Here is a 21572-nt window from a genome sequence, read left to right as displayed (position 1 = left end):
CTGTAGCCAAACCAATTATGGTTAACATTTTCCTACTCTAAAATATAAGAAACAAAGAATGTGACATTTGGCCTTTTTTCCCTTCTTCTGCAACTAAATGAGATGCCTAACACACATCTTCACTTAAATGTGAAGCTACAACCAGGAGACGGTTAGCTTGGGTGTCAATAAAAACTGGAAACTGGAGGGGGGGGGGGGGGGGGGGGGGGGCAGGCTATTATAGCTCACCTGGTTGTGTGGGGGAGCCATCTTTACTATCTTGCCAAAAAATAATAGCTAAACACACACCCCAAAAATAACCCTACACACTCATTGTTTTAAGAATAAGAATAAGAATAACTTTATTTATCCCGAGGGAAATTCTTTTGTCACGTACATGCTCAAAGCAGCAGAAGAGACAGAGGAACAGATGAATAAGATATACAATATATACAATAAGAATAGTAGTATACAGTAATATACAGTAGGATAGTGCAAGACATAGTATCAAATAACTCTAACGAAGTAATATATATAACTATATCCTGGAGAATAAATAACTATCAGTGCAGGCGATTCTAGAAAGTGACATAGTATTGTGCAATAGAATAAAGGGAGTAGCAGCGTATTATGGGGGGATGAAACAAATATTCAATAAGGTACTGTTGGGTACTGTTGGTGCTGTTTCTTTAATCAGCACTGAAAAAACACATTGTACAAATCATGTGCTGGACTGTTTCTTGACCTATGTTTTGAGTAACTTTCTGGAATCCTTGCTGGTTTTTAACTCTGATGAAATAACTTTTTTTCTCCATAATTTGTGTACATGTTAATATAAAAAAAACGCTAATTAAAAACTCTAAATTTGAGAGGGTGGGGGGGCTGTTTGCCCCAAATTTTGGTCTTAGACACAAGAGTGATCATCTGATCTAAAATGTCATCTATACCAAACTTTAATTAAATAATCTCTCTGAATAGATTGTATGGCAGATTTTTATCAAATATTTTTATCTAATTATTTCTATTCCAACATATTTATAGCAAAAAATCAAAAGACTGTACTCTCGTGTGTAGGCTTATGGCTTTCAATGCCTAAAAACAAAGATATCTGAAGGACAAACAAATATCATCCCACTTGCAGGGGCTGTCATGACATGTAAACAGTGGTAAAATGATGATTTGTAGTGCCACATGCTCTTATTCCTATCAATTCTATTATTAATAGAACAGGAAGAAATAGACACAAGCACTAAAGCTCTGGTCTTTGTTGTTTCTACCGCACTGTCTAGTTACCCAGTTTTTCCCTTTACAAAGCTAGTCCAGGTACTAAGGGCTTTGAACTGGGTAAAGTGAGGACACATTTCCCCCCTCAGAGCTCCACATGCAAAACAGCAAATGAGCACTTGCTGTCATATCGTGACATATCTCCTTGATGTACAGCAGAGACGACATATTTTAATATCCTACTTGCCAAATCTTGTGGCCTGCTGTGCATGTTCTCAAGACAATAGAGCTAAATACACTGTAGGTTTAATTTGCAACATGTGGGCAGGTTTAATGTAATTCTGTTTACAGCTTTGGACTGTTGTGTGTGTGTTGCTGTGGTGGTGTTATGGTGTAAAGATGCAACATACTGCTGCCTCTGCGTTGTCTTTTCATTACCCTCCTTTTATATTACGCTCATTTGATCCTGTGCTGTGTTCTTCATGATAACAACAGCAATTAAATCTTCACAAGGAGAGAGGAGATAAAGAATTCATTGCAACTTATCTGGCTTCAGTCAGTGAAACCTGATTTTCCCAGCCAGCCTTCAAATGCACATTATCATATCTGACAATATAATGTATTTTGGATTTTTTTTAAAAACTGAGAAAGAGAGGTGTACAGCTGCCAACTGAGAAGGCATATGAATTACTCTTCTTGTTAGGAGTCATCTGTGGACTACTGCAGATGTCCGTTACATACTTTGTGATTGTTTTCCTCCTTATATTAGATCTATATAATTTAACTATAACTGAATGGTTAGTCCAGGTGTGGGCATTATACAGCAACATCAACAAACACTTCCAAGGAGCTCCAAATGCGTTCAGCTGTCTGATCTGTTTTACCTGCTTTAACTTGTGAGAAGCTGAACATACGACTCAAAATGAAGGCATCAGTGAACCCGCCTGTTCCATACATTATGACGAATAGGTCTCCTTTAAATCCATATTTTCCCCCGCTGGTGTCTTCGGATCACCTGTCAGAGGAGGAACATGCGCGGTGGGCATCAGAGCTGAGAGACTGGTGGAAAACCTGCGTGAAAACGTCAAGTATCACAAAGCGGAAGTCGAATTCCGCTTCACTATAAAGGCATCCAAATGTCATAATTGAAGATGAAACGTTTAAGGATCAATTGGTTTCTTTTTTTCTTTCATTTTCATTTACGAGCCTTACTAATCCGTTTTTAACCTTCACTAGTCCAAATACGTCGTTGTGTGCTCAGTGTACGTTTTAAATGCTCAGTAAAAAACGCTTTCCTTTCCTCTTCATTTTGATTTTATTTTGTAAGACTGTACCGGAAACCAGCTTTTGTGGCTGTGAGCGGTTGTAAAAACGGAGACCCCTTTTACGGAAAACTGTGGTTAACTGTGCTGTAGCTACAGCTGCAGAGATGCGAGGGACAGAAAAACGTCGAGAAAGGAAACAGAGGGCAACACCGAAGCTGAACGTAAAGTAACCGCCGTCACAAATCATCTGAGATGTTTCGAGAAACCGAGGAGCAGCATCTTCGCAGCGCTTTCTCCCGCTGGAGATAAAAAACCGAGAAGAGGATCGCGCATTGATCCGAGAACAGGGGGACGGGAGGGGCCGATCATGGGGAACGAAGCGAGCCTTGAAGGAGGCGAGGGGCCGCCGTCTGGGCTACCCGAGGGGCTGGCACCTGACGGGAAGGGGGGCTTTTACCGGGTCTCAGACGGGACACCGGTCAACCTGAGTGAACTCAGCGAGGAGCAGAGGCGGCAGCTCTCCGCGGCGATGTCAAGGGCGCAAGGCAGGCAGCCCGGAGGCGCGGCGGCTGGACGAAGGCAGGGAATTTAAACCGCATTTATGATGCACTTCAAATACCCACACTAACCAGGCCATTTTATACGACACGGAGAGAGGATGGGCACGAGTGGATGTGTTGTGGTTGTGTGAAGCATCGTTTGGGAATCTCTGAGATGCTCTAAAGGAGGCAGAGAGCCCGATCACGCCCATTAAAAAAAAAAAAATCATGTCAACCGCTCCAGAAATGATTCCCTTCTTAGAGCTCGCTCTTATGGATAATCACCGAGATCTGATGATCTGCATGGCTGAGAGTGATGTCTCTGTTGGCAATTAAGTCGTACAGCCATTCGCGCTTCTAACGCAGACATGCAAGTCTCATTTTAACCCAGCAAACGATTTGAGTGTATGTGTGTGTGTTCCGTATTAAGAAATATACAGTATTGGTCACTGTTTATGTGTGGTATGTGCGTAAGAGACACACCTCCAGTATTTATGCGAAATTTTCGAAATGCCTGCTGGGTAAGAAAATCTGTCGTGCCCAGTGTGTTTTTCTCCGATCGAACGATGCCTTAACACCCAGCTAAAAACAAACCCGACACCGTCAGCCGTGAATGCGCGCCCCGGTGTCGCCACTTAAACGTTTCCCCCTGAATTTCACCGAATTGGATTTTAACCGATGGTGTCGTGGAGGAGGAGTGGGGGGGGGGGGGGGGATGCTTGGTTGTGAAACTGGGGTGTAGAAACCTGCCGACGAAAACAATATGTAGATTTGGGTTTTACGTCATGTTTATCACGGTGAAAGGTTTGTGAATAAGTGTGGGATAAAATGCCAAGATTTGCCTTACTAATTGGCTCCAGCGGGAGGGGGGGGGGGGGGGGGGTATTTATATCTGAGCAGAGGCTGAGAGTGGGGGGAGGGGGCACGTCAATATTAATATGACTATAAATAGAACAGAACAGGCGTTAATGTCATCACTCATATATGTCTTCGCAGCTGAACGTTTAACTAAGTCGGGTTTCATCCTCTGTTGTGGACACATCTGCCTTGGAATGAGGCTGATCGCTGTCCGTGGTCCTGAAATCCACGATCCAGCGGGCTGGCTCACAGCAAGCATTGCGCCGCCACTACTTTTCACTGTTTGCTCTGCTCTTAAAGTACCCCCACATAGCCTGTGCTCACTATAAAATAATCACATGTATTCATTACTGCATTAAACTTTATTGCCTGAGGATGTAATTTAATAATGGCCAAAGCCTCAGAGACTTTAAAACAGCAGAACCAATATATCTCGGCTGTATGTTGCATACACACACGGTGATACAATAACAAACAGTATCCAGTCGGTCCATTAGCACATTGATGCATTTCTCTAAATATCCTGCAGTCCTTTGGCTAGGCTTGTGCTTACTGCATGTTGCCTCTCAGTCTGAGCTAACAAACGCGTCTCAGCTTACCCCTGTGGAGCCAAGCGTCTCCCCTCTCTATCTCAACAATCTACACTCCCATGTCATTCAACGGTATTCACTTTCCTGTCAGCTTTACCCCAGGGCTACTCACTACACATTTTGTGCTCACTGATGTGTTGAATAGGCCTGAGAGCTACGGGCTTAGCTTGTGTTATTAGCAGAGGGATGCTACAGGTTTTGTTGTTGAAAGGATTAATAGCATAGCATGCAAACAGTCCAAGAAAAAAAGGAGATGATAAATGTTCCTATCCTCTGTAATTCACAATATTATTGGAAAAAGGAAGCTTTATTAAGCATTAATGTACGCGTAACTAAGACAAAAGGCTCAGGTAGATGTTAAAGCGTGTGATGCTGATGCGATTGGGTTTTTTTTAGCGTTTGTTCAGAAAATGTGTTGGAGTGTCAAAGTGAATATGAATGATTCAAGCAGAAACAATAACACAAATGAGTTGTTTTTCAGGGACATTGCACATTTATCTGAAGCTCTATAAATGTGTTAATTTCAGCCAAAAGAAAATTTTCAACTGTCGCCAGATGTTGGTTTGTTCTCTAAAAATACAAAGATTAATGGATGAAGGTGGAGTTGAAGTGGATTTTGGAACTATCCAGATATTAAAGTCTTCGTTTCCAGTTAGGTGTTATTATCTATCTGTCTAACAGATAAACCTATCTGTGTCTGTTTTCTTTCTTCCAGACCATCAGAATCTGACGCACAGCAGCGTTCCCAGCAGGTAGGAGCCTCCAGGGGCCCAACAGGTCTTAGCAAAAGCCGAACTGTTGACGCCTTTAACCAGGGTCCACTCGGAAAGCCCACACCAGGCCGCAGCCCTTCGTCTCTCAGCCTTTTTGAATCAAGATTCCGGCAGGAGCCAAAAGACCCTGAGACCAAGTCATCCGGCATGTTTGGCTCCAGTTTTCTCAGCGGGGCCAACCCCCTCAGCGCTGTATCTTCTATGACTTCGTCTGTCTCCTCCTCCATATCCTCCATGGGTGATACCGTCAACATTCCCAAATTTGGACTGTTTGGGGATGAAGAGGAGGAAGGCTTGCCTGCAGCTTCTGAGTCCAAGCAGGGAGGGAAGCCACAAGGGAAAGGCCCACAGCAAGGGCCAGGTCCGAAGGGACCACAGCAGGGAGGACCCCAGAAACAGAGTCAGGGCCCTCCTGGACAGGGAGCAAAGCCAGGACAAGGACCCCCTGGTCAAGGACCCAGACAAGTTCAGGGACCACCAGGCCAAGGGCCAAAAGCAGGCCAACGTCCTCCTGGCCAAGCACCACCAGGGCATCAGGCCCCCAGACCAGGTCAGGGACCACCGGGTCAAGGAACCAAACAGGGAGCCCCTCTCCAACAAAAAGGTGGTCTGCCACCACAGCAACAACAACAACAAGGACCTGGGAAACCTGGACCCAAACAGCAAGTGCCACAAGGGCCTGGTGCACATCCTGAAGCCCCAGGAAAGACTGCTGGGCCCCCTATTAAGCAGGGAACTGGAAAGCCTGCAGCTGGGATCTGCCCACTATGTAAAACCACCCAGCTGAACGTTGGCTCTAAGGATCCACCTAATTACAATAACTGCACTGAGTGTAAGAACCAGGTCTGCAGCCTATGTGGATTCAGCCCCCCAGACTCAGCGGTAAGACACGACTGTTCATTCTTTTCTTTTTTTATTAATTTTTTTTCCTCGAACCCCTTTCTTGTCATGAAGACTTTAAAAGCGTTATCACACCTTGTATAACATCCCAAATGATTCATTTCATGTCAGCACCCACAGATCTGTGCTTTCCAGACATCTAAAGGTAAAAAAAACATGTATAATTCCTATGTTAGTATACTGGCATTTAACTAATATTACACAATCTAGTTTATGTTATGATGACAGTGTGTGGAAAAGGCCAAGTATCATTCGATTTTATGTCAGTGAAACATCAGTTTTTCTGGGGTTTTTATATATAATCTGCCAGTAGGAAGACTTCTTGGCTCTGCATTTAAATCACCATAAAATGACTAGTCAAACCGATTTGTAAACAATGGAAGTTAGCGTCCTCATCCTAAATAGACCAACAAAGAAAAAATGATTGCAGCATAAAAAAGAAGTCAAGATAACTAGCCAAGGTGCACATCTTTGCGCTGAAGCTGAATTCAGCGCTCGCCTGTTAACAGCATATCGCTGTTCCGTGAGCCTGGCAGAAGGAGCGCATTTAATAAGAGTTGCAGACGATTTGAGGAACAGAGGGACCATATGGACCCAGGGAATGTTGATCAAGGTGACTCATGTCATGGCCACAGGAAGATACTGTGCCAGCCGTGAGGACACTCAGTCACACATGGACTGTAAACGCTAGTAGGCCATGATTATAGCAGAGCAGAATGGCTGGTTCCGTCTGCTCGAGTTTCTTCTTGGGATCGGCTGATGTGCGTAATAACACTGGGGATAGTTCAGAAGGCACATTTTTAAAACAAGAGGCTTTGATTTTTGGGTGCATGTTTAGACAGACACTAGGCCTTTAAAATATCCCCAAATATGCAAAGGGGGAAGTCCACCAAGGGTGTATACAACTCTTAGAGCGTGCTTCTATCGCTGCAAGTGGCAGCTGATACAATAATATATCAGCACCTACGTTTATTATTCTTATCTGCAACAGACTCTACACAGCTTTGCCATTTATACTTGGGTTGTTCTTCGAAAGCCAGCGTATTTGCATATGTTGGACGGATTGATCTGTTTACATTTACGCAATAAATAGGCGACCATTACACACAAAAATACGCACACTGCTCTACGCTACAAATACAAATACACATTCTTCTAGATAGCGATCAGCCTGTCAGCACTGACCCTTTTGAACACTGTACTTTGCACACAGTGGAAACCAAGGAGATAGCCAAACACTGAACAAAGAGCTCTCTGCTGTAAACCCAGCTTTTTTAAGAACAGGTGTTGATAACTCCTGTATGGTGTAAACAAAGGCAACAAAAGACAGCCAGTTATCATCAACATATAGACCACCTGTAATAAAGCTACTATAACCTGGCATTGATGCATGAATAGTATTTGCTTTTTTTGACTGATTAGTATTTGTGTAAATGTTGTTGATGAAAAAACAGGAATTAGCATCATTTGAGATGCAAATTATTTGGTTGTGTCTTTTATTTGCGATTAAAGTTAGTTATTGGGCATATACTGTACTTACACTTGTCACTGGTGCATCTAACTAATGCTTTGTTTGTATCTTTTCTTTCATGCACAGGGTAAAGAGTGGCTGTGTCTGAACTGTCAGATGCAGCGAGCCATGGGAGGAATGGATCCCCCTGGTGTGACGAAGCCCAAGCAAGGCTCCGCCCCACCCTCTCCTCAGAGACAGGCATCGGGAAAACCTGGAAAGCTCCTGATAAAACAGCAAAGCACCTCCGACCAAGGGTTAACACCACCAACCACACCAAGGCAGAAATCCCCAGGTCCTACCTCTCCAGGACCACTTTCACCAGGCTCCTCAGTCGCGGGATCCCCCAAAATCGACCCCAAGACAGGTCGCCCCATTATTCAGAAGTCCAGTCCTCAGCAGTCCCCAGCTAAACCCAAGCAGGAATCAAGCTTCTTTGGAGGGTTGGGAGGTATCAGTTTAGGGGGGCTCACAGATGCAGCTAAGCCACCAGCAGCTGCTTCACACGCTGCTGAGTCAGTCACGGGAAAACTGTTTAGTGGGTTTGGTGGGTTGATGGAGTCGTCGAAGCCTCAGGCCCAGGCTGCTCCAAAACAGGAGGAATCTGTTGCTGGGAAGTTGTTTGGAGGTTTTGGAGGCTTGACAGAGTCCACTAAACCTCCTGCAGCCACATCTCAAATGTTTAGCTTTGGATCATCCCTCTTGAGCTCAGCCACCAGTCTTGTCACGGGAGAGGAAGATAAAGCAAAGGGTTCACCTCCTGGGTCACCACCTGACTCCCCTGCAGACTCTGGTCCCGGTTCACCACCTGACTCCCCCCTCTCTGGCCCTGGCTCTCCCCCTGATTCAGACTCTGCTCCTGAAACACCGCCCCCTAAGACCAAGAAACCCCCCAGAACCATTTCTGTGGAGCGGGAAGAGAAAGCCCCGGAAACCAAACCCGTGCCCACTTCAGCTCCAGCGACGAAGGAAAACTGCCCTCTGTGTAATGTGGAGCTAAACGTTGGCTCGACAGACACGCCCAACTACAGCCTCTGCACCGAGTGCAAGAAGACAGTGTGCAATCTGTGTGGATTCAATCCTACTCCTCACTTAGGAGAGGTAAGAAACCCTTATCATTGTTGCTGTTTTCTTACGCCCCTACAGCTTCCTGCGCTCTCAGCACCGTGCACCTACTGCTAATTTATGCATTCTGGTGTATATAAATAGAACACAAACATCCTCTAGATGTTTCGTTGAAATAGGTCACAGTAGAAATACAATTAGGACTATTCAGTTGAACGTTTTCCCCACTAGCATCTCGCAAAAATACCCTTTATTTCTTCTTTTAAGTCTATTAGTTTGACTCAGATAGACAGTGTAATGGCATCTGCACATATTTGACTGCTGAATTAATGGATGTGGTCAATTATGCAGCGTTTAAAAAAATCTGTAAGCCTCATTACTGTCAAGCTTTCTTTAGCTGAGAGCGCGGCCAGACACGTGAAGATAAATAGCTTTTTTGGAGGACTCATCATCAAAGAGCACTTGACTGAACACTGTGTGTCTGTATATGTGTGTATTTGGCTGTGTGCGCTTGTGTGGTCATGTGTAGCGAATGCACGCTTTCCTTTATATAGAGCAGTCTTTAATTGTGAAACTGGATACATGCGACTTGGTAAATCTGTAAATGCCAATGCTTATTTGTCTGCTTTTCTGCATGTGAAAGCATCTCCAACCAGTCACTTCCAGCCTGGTTATCTATCAAGGTGCGGGGACAGGTTTGCTGGTGTTTTCCATGTGTTGTTCCATGTGGAAGCAGCACTGTGAGACCGTGCTTTGAGTTCCACACAGCAGATGGTACTCTGTGGTGTTGAATCAGTATATAATGGGAACAGAGGCCAAAAAGTGCTTTTGGTTGAGCAGTTTCCCAGCATGCAGGCAAAGCATAGTCACATATGCTGCACCCACGTGAACATGTGAATTGTCCCAATTTTGTTTATAGCGTATCTGAGTCACATCTCACAATTAGATCAAACATCCATTGAGAACTAAAGTATAACATAACTAAAGCTAGTGGTCACTTGGGATGGCTAATATCCTCTTGACATGGTCATGCCACTCAGAGCGCAAACACGTGTTTGCCAGGCCGAAGCCGTATCCTGGTTTCACGTGATAACTGCTTTGTTAGGTCAAGGTTTGGTAATCTGCTGTGTATTTCTGGCTCTAAGCTGAGAATGAGCTTGTGAACGCTGCCAGTTCAGAGGCAGTTTGACATTATGAAAAATATCCTTATTCCCATTTTCCCATTCCGCTTTCATATATGTCTGTTAAAGAAAATGCTACAGCCAGCAATCCCAGGAGTCTCCTGGAGTTTGGCACACAAACAACCTTTAAACAGGGAGTTTCTGTGTTTACACTCAAGTTTTTGCACCCACCCCTCACTCCCATGTCTGGCAGTCCAGTGACGAGAGTCCACAAGCAGGTCACGGTCACATCTACACTCCCCTTTTATATATGACCACTATTAGTTTACAGTGGTGACAGGACTATTAAAGTTTTTGTACTGTTGTCGTCTTCTGAAGCTCGGATTTTTTTTAATTGCACATGCTTGCTGGGAGACTGAGGAGCTGAATCACTTAATTGAGGCCAAGCATGGAGGGGGAAATGTAATTACAAAGGCGAGATGGGCATTCAAGCCACTGATGCTCTAATTGGACATAGATTAGTCCTCTTAACATCCTCTTTTCTTGAAGCCTGACTCCGTTTTGTTTTTAGGACAGGCGTAGCTAGAAATTCTTACGGGAAGGGATGACTATTTCTTTCTCTTGCAGGGCTGAATAAGACACATACGTTGAATAAAAATGAAAGGTTCTGACTGAAGTTGTGACCAAGCTTTTGAAGGTTTGGCATAAAAGACACGCACACACACATACACACACACGGCACCTAGGTTGAGTCATCTGCCCCCTACGTAGTACGCCTCACTTGTGTGTCATTCGCTGCCATAATGTCGGCTGTCAGCGAGGGTTTAGTTGCTGACGTGAGTGGTGCAGAGTGTGTGGTGAGTGTGTGTACGTGTGTGTGGGAGGGGACAGTTTGTTTAATTTGTGAGAATGTCGAGCTATTGACATTTGGCTGAGTAGGCTCAGGTGAGCCTTCACACTTCAGGAGAGTTGCTTCTTTTAGTGTGTTTTTGTTCTCACGGTGTGCATGTGCAAGGATTAGAAATAAGGCATTTCAGGGTCTGTTTGCTAAAAATGTGTCATTTTGTTGAAATATTGAAGGGTGAGCGTCCATCTGACTGTAATGTGTCAGCATGTGTAGCCATAATCTCTGTGTCCTGAAAGGATTTAAAGGGCAACAGGAAGTCTGCCATTTCTGTTGAGGCGTGAGCCCCGACTCAGGTGTTTCTGCTTAATCCCATCAATATGAGTTGTGAAAATAGCCACCCTGGAAGGAAAGGCACTCACCTTAATGTGTTTTCTCTGTTGCTTGCTTTCTTTCAAACGCAGCTCCCTTCCTTGCATTTTTGTCCTATTTTCTCTGTCTTTTTTGTATTTCCCACTCTTTTGTATTCTTGGTCTTATCCTTATAAGACAAAGAACGACTTTCCTAATACCTGCATTTTTAAAGACAGTGTATTCTCTATGAGAACCCTCCCTGAACAGTGCTATCCCCCTGCTTTTACCAATGGGGCCCCCTTTGAAGTAGGGAAAGTAGACAAAATGGCGCCGGTGAGGTCGGCTGCCGTGCTGGATGCTCTGCCCTAACTTCTCCACTTTTTCGTCACTTTTTGCTATATCTGCGATAATCTTGCATGGGCATCATGCAAAACACACAAATCCGCTACAGTAGAGACACTTTGGTTTCTATTGGTCTGCAGTACACGAACATTTCACCATGTTTAACTCCGGACCCAACCTGGCCAAAGGAGATCCTGAGAGAGAACAAAGGACGCGACCCTAAGCGACGGCCTCGAGGTAAAAGAGCCGGCATCAGGAACAGGCTACGGGCTCGCGCACACCGCGCACCCATGCCCAGTATCCTGCTAGCCAATGTTCAATCCATCGAGAACAAGCTTGATGACCTCAGAGCCAGAATCAAGTTCCAGAGAGACATTCGGGACTGCAACCTCCTCTGCTTCACCGAGACTTGGCTGAACCCAGCGATACCAGACCACGCCGTGCAGCCGACGGGGTTCTTTTCGGTTTACCGCATGGACAGGACAATGGAGTCGGGGAAGAAAAGAGGTGGTGGAGTGTGTTTGATGGTGAACAACAGATGGTGCGACAGTACAAACATCTCCCCACTCACACGCTCTTGCTCGCCCAATCTGGAGCTTTTGATCGTTAAGTGTCGCCCTTTCTATCTCCCTCGGGAATTCACTGCGGTCATTGCCTGCACTGTTTACATTCCGCCTCACGCGGACTCGGACACTGCCTTATGTGAGCTACATGAGGCTCTCACACATCAACAAACACTTCACCGAGATGCCGCACTCATTGTTATGGGAGATTTTAACAGAGTGAATCTCAAACGGACATTTCACAACCTTCACCAGCACATCAACTGCCCCACCCGGGGCACGAGGACATTAGACCACTGCTACACCCCGTTCAAGAACTGTTACAAGGCTCAACCCCTGCCGGCATTTGGAAAATCGGACCATTCCGCCATCTTCCTCATACCTGCTTACAAACAAAGGCTAAAGCAGCAACCACCAATCAGGAGGGAGGTCGCTCGCTGGACAGACCAATCGGTGGCCGCGCTGCAGGACGCACTGGATGACGCAGACTGGGACATGTTTCGGCGCAGCTCTGATGACATCAACATGTTTACGGAAGCGGTTGTGGGATTTATCGGGAAACTAGCGGACGACACAGCAGAAAGAACTATCATCCGAACGTTTCCCAACCAGAAGCCGTGGGTGGATAAAAACATCCGCGACGCTCTGAGATCACGCACCGCTGCCTACAATGAAGGGCTTGTCTCCGGTAATATGGACCTATACAAGGCTGCGTCCTACAACGTGCGCAGCGCGGTCCGAAAGGCAAAGCGGAGCTACGGGGAAAAACTAGAGTCACAGCTACGACAGACTCTAGGAGCCTGTGGAAAGGACTGCGGACTATAACGGACTATAAACGACCAGCTTCTTCAATGATGAATGCCGATGCTTCACTGGCTGATGAGCTGAACACGTTTTATGCTCGCTTCGACGCCGCAGCAATTAAAACGACAAACGGCTGCGCGCGCTCGGAGTGCACCAGTGAAGAAAATGCATTCGTCATCACAGAGCATGCCGTGAGGAACACCTTCAGGAGGGTGAACACCAGGAAGGCAGCAGGACCAGATGCAATCCCTGGCCAGGTCCTTAGAGCCTGCGCTGATCAACTAGCACCGGTGTTCACGGAGATCTTCAACCTCTCCCTGGCCCAAGCTGTGGTTCCCACGTGCTTCAAACGGTCCATTATTGTCCCTGTTCCAAAGAAACAACAGCCCGCTTGCCACAATGACTACCGTCCAGTAGCACTGACTTCAATTGTGATGAAGTGTTTTGAAAGACTGATGAGAGATCACATCACTTCTTCACTTCCTCCCACCATCGACTCACTTCAGTTTGCTTACCGGACTAATCGTTCCACAGACGATGCCATATCTCACCTGCTCCACACATCCCTGAGTCACCTGGACACTGGCAGAGGGAATTATGTTAGGATGCTGTTCGTGGACTACAGTTCAGCATTCAACACAATAATTCCCTCTAAGCTTTTCACCAAGTTGACGGATCTAGGACTCAGCTCATCACTGTGTCAGTGGATCCTCAACTTCCTCACAGACAGACCCCAATCAGTGAGGGTAGGAAAACAAGTCTCCCCCTCCATCTCACTCAGCACTGGAGTGCCTCAGGGCTGTGTTTTAAGCCCCCTGCTGTACTCACTGTACACTTATGACTGTGTAGCCACATCCGACACCACCTCCATTGTCAAGTTTGCTGACGACACTGCTGTTGTGGGCCTGATCTCCGACAACATCGAGACGGCCTACCTGGAGGAGATTAGGAACCTGGAGACCTGGTGCCAGGAGAATAACCTGCTCCTAAACATCAGCAAGACTAAGGAGCTGATCGTGGACTTCACTACAAAGCAGGCGAGGAATTACAAACCCCTCATCATCAGTGGCACGCCAGTGGAGAGACTGGACAGTTTCCGATACCTGGGTGTCCACATCACTCAGGACCTGTCATGGTCCTGTCACATCAACACCCTGGTTAAGAAAGCCCGTCAGCGTCTCTTCTTCCTCAGAAGACTTAGAGACTTCCATCTGCCACTGAAGGTGCTCAAGAACTTCTACTCCTGCACCATCGAGAGCGTCCTGACGTCAAACATCTGCACCTGGTTTGGGAACAGCACCAAGCAGGACAGACGAGATCTGCAAAGGGTGGTGCGCTCGGCAGAACGCATCATTCAATCAGAGCTCCCTGACCTGCTGTCCATCTACACCAAGCGGTGCAAGTCCAAAGCTAGGAAGATTATGATGGACCTCTCCCATCCCAACAATGGACTCTTCTCACTGTTGAGGTCTGGGAAGCGCTTCCGCTCCCTTAAGGCCAAAACAGAGAGAATGAGGAGGAGCTTCTTCCCCCAGGCTATTCGGGCCCTGAACCAGGTGTAGGACTGGACTCTCCCAAACACGTCACTATAAGACTGGACTCTCACACACGTCACCACACGCACCACCACACATTTCCTATAATCCTATAATTCCTATAATTTATAATCCTTATCTTTATAATCTCTTCTGCTATTTGCACATTCTTTACTGTAAATTCCCAAGTTAATTTGTAAATTTTTGTAGTAAATTGTAAATATTGTAAAACTTTTCTTCTGTCATTTAATGGTCGGGCATTGTACAGCTACAAGCATTTCACCCCCATGTCATACTGTGTATGGTTGTGTGTGTGTGACAAATAAAATTTGAATTTGAATTTGAATTTGAAAGTGTGTAAATGTGTGTCTGCTGCTCAGCAGTGTTACTTTAGCTCAGGCTCCATGTCATATTGTCCTTATCAGTAATGAGTGTGCTTTTTGAAGGAGCCTTACGTAAAATGGGAAGTGCAAATCAGAGAGTCAGAGCTAAGAGTAGAGTTGTGAGTTACACTCTGTGTCACCTCCACCTCCATAAACCAGCGAGATTTCCACCTTTTTTATTTAAATTCTGCAGAAGGTAATCTGTGGTTTTGAAATCGAGCATATTAATGTAATGTTCATACTAGGGTTGGGCGATATGTAAAAAATTTTCCAACCGACACTCGTCAGTCCAATAATCGACGATGGGCGATATATTCGCGCATGGGCAGACATTTTGATGGGTGGAGCAATGTAATCATGCATGGACTGATTTGCGCCTTTACAACTCAGAAGTCCAAACATGGACAAACTAATTTCCACCACCACCCCCCCCCCCCCCCCAGAAAAAAAAAAATAGGACTGTCAGCGTTAACAGGTCATCATAGTTAACGCGATTAAAATTTTTAACACACTCAACCCATCTGGAGCGCAGAATAAACAAACTTTGGACAAAGTGCCCGAATAGCTCCATCATTATTAGCAAACTTACTCATGGGCAAATGAATAAATAAATCGCCTTTGTAAAAACGATCGCCGATGGGCTCAGCCTATCATCGATTGTCGATATATTTGTTCAATCGCCCAACCCTAGTTCATACTCTTAATGCATTTGGACTATGTCAATACAAGCTCAAGTTCAAACCAGGAATCAGAATGGCGAAGAAAGGAGATTTAAGTGACTTCAAACATGGTGCTTTGAAGTCCAGTAGATCAGCTGAGTATTTCAGCTGATCTACTGGGATTTGATCAAACAACCGTCTGTAGGGTTTACAGAGAATGGTCCAAAAAGGAGAAAATATATAGTGAGCATAACGCCTCTGGGTGTAAATGCTTTGTTGATGTCAGAAGTCAGTGAAGAATGGCAGACTGGTTCAAGTTGATAGGAAGGCAACAGCGATTCGAATATTCACTCATTAGATCCAAAGTATGCAGAAGAGCATCTTTGAATGTGGAACACATCAAATGCTCCAGCAGCAGGAGACCACGCCATGTACCACTCCTATCGGCTAAAAACAGGAAACTAAGGGTTCAGTTCTCACGAGCTCATCAAAATTGGACAACAGAAGGAAAAATGTTGCCTGGACCGATGAGTCTCGATGTGTACTTCAACATTCAGATAGTAGAGCCAGAATTTGGTGTCAACAACATGAAAGCATGCTGCTTTATATCAACTGCTGTGGCTGGATCCTGGAGGTGTGATGGTGTGGGGTATATTTTATTTGCACACTTTGGATCCATTAACAGCAAATGAATATCATGTAAACACTACAGCCTGCCCGAGTATTGTTGTTGACAACGTCCATTCCTTTACGACCACAGAGAGGATCATCTGCTGGTGGATGCTTCCAGCAGGATAATGCACCATGTCACAAAATCACCTTAAGCTGGTTTCTTGATCTCAACTGGCCACAGTACACTCTACCAGCGAGCCTTGTTTAGATAAATTAAATATGAAAAGATGTATAAAAACATATAAACGAGAGTTATGAAGATGCATGGTGTTTCCTCTTTTTTTTGCTTTTTCCCCCCACTTGACATTGGCCAACATCTACAAGATTATGCTTTGCTATCCTGTATCAACTGCTCTCCCTAACTTAATTATTAAATACTTTCTGGCTGTTGGTTAATGTATCCTAGAAACTGAACTGCTTTATTCCAGTTTGCCATTTTTGTATTTAGTCACAACTACAAGATCTTAAAAAGTCGTCATCCTGGAAAATGAATAAGCAATGATCATAAAGTGTTGAGTACACCTATTTTTGTGGAATTGTGGAAAGAAATAGTTTAGGATTTTGGTAAGTAGGTCACCCTTGTCTGCTGTCAAACTGACATTCGGGTTAGGAGGCTAGCATCACTTTCTTCTCAAGATTTGTTTAGCCTCAAAGAGAGTAAGCAGAGCAAAATGCAAATGCTAGGCTAGTGGTTTCTTGGCGCAAAAGTAAACACTTCCTTATTTATGACATAAAGATGTCATGAATCTACTCCTCTGGGTCAGACAGGAAAGGATCATTTCAGATTGTTTCGTTAACTTCACCTCTCTTAATATCTGCTTAAGTTAAGCCGTTAGTTTAGGCTTGTAAAGTTTCGGTTAAAACCAAAAAGCCACTTGAGCGCTAGGTCCCCGTGTTGGGCATCCTCATGTTTCTAAAACCTTAGCCTGCATTTATTGCAATGTGTTTCCCGTGTCCTCCTTCCTCATTGTTATTCTGCAATCGTGCCCACGCCTCCGCCCACAGTCTGAATCCTCTTGAGTCTGCACAGCCAGATAAAGGCTCGCTCCGTGGTCATACATACACTTATGCACATGCTTGAATATGCTTCTGTGTAGCGCTTGGTATCTCTGAACCCCCCCCGCTCCAAACTTCTGCCTTATTTAAGTCACACGTCATTGCAGAATCCAGATATTAGATGATTCTGTTGTTTACAGTACTTAGAAACTAACCACAGTTATATATCACAGTTATAAAGCTTTCAATCCGCTCCATACAGTCCAGTTGTTCTCACAGCTCTCCCATCAGTTGGTCAGGAGGCTGAAGCATACAAAAATAGCCACAGCCACCAAAGAGAGCCACAAAGAGGAGAGGGAGAGAGAGAGAGAGGGGAGAACACAAGGAACTGCAGGGCAGCCCCCCCCACCCCCTCCTCAACACTCCCTTTTGTAGCTCTTTGTGTTCCCTCTTTCATATTCACTCCTTTAACTGTGTATTTTCTTCTGCCGCACCAGGCAACCCACAGAGACCCGCACATGGCCACATTGGAAGGCTGTGAGGGTATTTTTAGACATTAAGGTGAATGTGTGTGTCTGTGTGTGTGTTTGCGGATGTGTTTTGGTTGATTTTGTTGGCACCTGAATAAGAATATATCTCACAAGTTAAACTGATTTTATTTATTTATTTTTACTGAGAAATGCATCTAGCAAGTTGCTGTCTCAGTTGCCATATTAACAGATCTTACACCTTGGTTAGGCTATGAATGGTAGATCCTTCCTTTTTATATAGAACCCTTCATGCTCTATTCTAGAAGAAATTCTAATGATCTCCTTTCGAATTTGCAGTTTTCAAAATGTATTTTAAATGCTTAGCAAGACTTAAATTTTCACCACCAAGCGAATACGTCAAGTGTGCCAACAGTGGGGCCTCATCACACTGAGAGCAAAGGACAGGCAAGCAGAGACACATGAAGACACAGATTCTGGCACTTGCCCCTTGTTGTCAGCACTGCAACACGTGCTTTTACTTCACCAGCAGGGAAGGGTCTAATTTGAATAAAGCAGAAAGTTGGTTTTGTGGATTTTGGACTATCTCAGTCTGACTATTAAATGACCTTAAGTGGGTGAGGGGAAACAGCTTAGCTTCACCTGTGAAAAAATCATTTTCATGCATTTTTTGGAAAAAAAAAAAAAAAAGGCAAGAGGATTAACTTTTATCCCACGTTTAAAGTGGTCCCTTTCATCTTTATTGGAGAATAAAGGTATTGGTAAAGGAAGAGCAGTTGGAGGGAGCTACCTTGACTGACAAGTTATAAGAAATAGACCAGAAACTTCACAAGCGTCTTTTTATGATTTTGTTTTTTAATTAAAATGTCAAATATTAAAACCACAGTCTTCTTTTTAAGCATGAAATGAAAGTAAAAGAGCACTGAGATGAAAAAACATGCAGACAGATAACATTTCATTGCAGAATGGAGGAGGACAGGCCCAAAGCAGAGGCGAGAGGAGACAAGAGATATGGTTGTGACAGAAAGAGGAATCCCATGGGGGGGTGGAGGAGGAAAGGGGTGTCACAAAGGATATGGGTGCCAGCCCATGCTGCCCTAAGCAGTGCAGACCATGACAACCTGACTGTTGCGGTTTGTTTTAGCACTCGTGACTCACGCCTGCGAGTCACATGAACAGCACCTGTGGGCAGAATTGACTGTCAGGCAGAAAATATGATAATGCAAGAATCCTAACATAATATAAGATTTTATTAATGTATAGGAAACAGCCAGCCCTAGTTATGCCAACATAAAAATGGTTGTGCACTATATTGTCGTGCTAATAGATTCTGGAGGTCAAATTGTGCCTCTTTCTTTTTGCATTGCCTGAAAAAAAAATCTGTCATATGCTGAGACATCGGTGTAATATGCAGGCATTTCTGGCTTTTGTCTTGAATTGTGTCTCTGTCGTGAGTAATGTTTGTTAGAATACACACTTTTCTTTTTGCAAGTTTGAAGGAAACATGTAATTGGAGTATAACCAATATTGCACTTGTGACTTAAAGGTGATTGTGTGGTTTGCTTTAAAAAAAGAGAGTTGAGTATGTGGGTTGTGGGTATGTGGGCTACCAAATAACTTATTTTGCTATTGATTGTTGTTTGTTGTCGTTTATTGCATTGGATGATTGAAGTCTGAAGAAACAAGACAAATTGCCAACTTAACAATTTATTCATTTAACAAACAGGGGCGTCAGTAGAATGTAGAAAAAACCTTACACAGCCCCAACAGCAAGGCACCTCATCCTCGTGGTGGTCACCAGCATGGTAACACACTGTTAGTCAAAAGCTCCAAGCTCAAGCTAATCCCATAAGTGTTAAGTGGCCTTGACCCTCTGATCAACTGCAAGAGGCAAAATCTGGACTCATTGCTGGACATAAAGTTTCTCTACATATTCAGGTTCCACTAGAGTTTGGCTGTCTGCAGTCTATCCCAGATTGTCTGGGTAGAGAACAGTCGGCTATAACATCCTCCAAACCTGTACTGTAGAAGACTGCCTATGGTGCTTGACTGCCGACAGGGTGAGGGAACTGTCTTCTTGTGTTGTCGTCTTCTTGGGACGTCCACTTCACGGCCTGTCTCTGACATCCTGATTATATGGGATTTGGGCTTTAATTTGGAGATGGTAGCAGGGCTCACTCCAAATAATGCTGCAACTTGGGTTTGCAGAACACCAGCTTGCAGTTGCCCCATGGCACAGGTCCTATTCAGATCAGTCAAACATGGCATTCTTGGAGCAGACACCAAGTGACCTCTGTAGAAGTGTCCATGCTCACAGGTACTGCTAACCAGGAACCTGGGGTACCAGAAGCTCAAAACAACAGTCAATGGCAGAATAAGCTGTTTGGCATAGGCAGAGAATATTTGGCAAGTTTTCATGGGTGTTACCCACATACTCAATCTTTGCTGCTTTGGGATGTGATGGAATAGGAAATTGGCTTCATGAATGTAAAGCCACAAATCTACCCGTGTGATGCTGTCATGTCAATATGGACCAAAATATCTGACAATCCAACAGTCAGCTATAGCGACTATATCAATGTTTTGAACTATAAAATCAAAATAATGACCTTGAAGAAACCAAAAACTCTTTATATAGCCGAGGGGATGTGCAGAGTAAAAACTTCTCTATAAAGATTCTTTCTTTGTTTTGAAATGTAATTCATAACTGCTGAAAGGAGCGAAACACTTGATTTAAAATTTGAACAAAGCCCTGTCACTTTTTTGATTTCGATAAGAAGCTGACTCATGCAGACAGTTTATGAGATAAACTAGATAAACAAACACAGATGCACACAGAATATGCACTGAAACTTCTCCCTGTCCTTAATCCCTAGGCTAGAAGTGTATATATATTGTGTCAAACCCACTTTAAAAACAGACTTTTTACACATCAACAAACACTTTGTCCTTCTCTCTTCCTTCTTCTTTCTTCATTCACCTTCCACAGTGGAATGAAATATTCTGACAGTATCGTCATGACAGAATTGAAACACTGAGGCTCTTTTCTGTCAACTGTCAGGTTTGATTTGAGTAAAAGATTTGTATTTATAATGGGATAATTGACCTGTTAAACCTTCATTTATCCAGGGAATATTCCTCAGTAGGCTTATACTTTGTCCTGCAACATTCTGCTTCACTAACATTTTGCTAAATGCATTCCCAGAGGATGGTAGCAGGATGGGACTTATTCAAATTCCCCACTCAGGTTTTGCTTCTTATTTTGTCATTAAAGCCTACAATCTCCTCGTCTCGAGCCCAGTTCTCAAACCTTAAGGCGATTACCACTCATGTAACGTTTACTTTCATGATTCATTTGAGAATTACATAAACATTTGTGCATGTAAGTGTGAATACAACACATTGAGACCACGATGTTAACATCCTTAACGCGGAGACATCGATTAGAACAAAGATCTTTTTTGGCTCGCAAAGGAGCTGATGCTGTGATATGCTGCTTGCGGTCTAGTGAATTGTAATTAAGTTGGCCACTGAGCATGCTCATCAATGGGAAAAGGGCAGAGACTTCCAGATTTTAATTTGAGCTAGAGCTTTATGACAGAAACATGCACGAGCGGTGCTGCAAAAAGAGCATTAGCCTCTTGCCTTTTAACCTTATCATTCATATAGTGGATTATATTGTGTTTTCGCTAATTATCTGGTCATATACATCCAGATATCACCATTGCCAAGACATGTCATTCATTTGTGGGCTTAAATGTAAAATAACATTAATATTAAAATATTAAATGAATAGACCCATAAATGTCCTTTTATTCCCCTTTCTTGCCAGTACTTGACTGGAATAGGTAACCCCAGCAGGTGGGTATTGGCTTAAGCATAAAGAATAGAAAGGGTGTGAAACAGCTAATCTGGCTCTTTCTGAAGGTGGCAAATTTAACTTGCTAGCACCCAGAAACATCATCATGAGTAGGGATGGGTATCGTTTAGGTTTTATCCGATACCGGTGCCAAATCGGTACTTTTGAAACGGTGCCGGTGCTCAAACGGTGCTTAAAGAATGGAGAACACAAAATTGGTCCAAAAACCTCCCATGTTCAGCTGGTTTTT

General features: G+C 44.1%; 1 protein-coding gene across 6 annotated transcripts in view; it reads left to right on the top strand.

Annotated features, from left to right (window-relative positions):
* The first annotated feature begins 2590 nt into the window (after nt 1–2590).
* Nucleotides 2591–21572, top strand: part of pcloa (piccolo presynaptic cytomatrix protein a) — a 63917-nt gene continuing 44935 nt past the window's right edge. For all 6 annotated transcript variants that reach the window (XM_085437091.1, XM_085437089.1, XM_085437093.1 and 3 more), the window contains exons 1-3: nt 2591–3047; nt 5171–6110; nt 7726–8739. In XM_085437091.1, the coding sequence (XP_085293217.1) occupies nt 2836–3047; nt 5171–6110; nt 7726–8739 (2166 nt within the window). In that variant the 5' untranslated portion in view covers nt 2591–2835. The remainder of the gene's footprint in view (nt 3048–5170; nt 6111–7725; nt 8740–21572) is intronic.

This window comes from Copadichromis virginalis, linkage group LG17, assembly GCF_057382275.1.
Source record: "Copadichromis virginalis isolate Kocher_CV1m ecotype Utaka linkage group LG17, C_Virginalis_male_GT1.1, whole genome shotgun sequence".
NCBI classification, from domain to species: Eukaryota; Metazoa; Chordata; class Actinopteri; order Cichliformes; family Cichlidae; genus Copadichromis; species Copadichromis virginalis.
The sequence above is the reverse complement of the archived record's forward strand: the minus strand, read 5'-3'. Positions and strand labels throughout refer to the sequence as shown.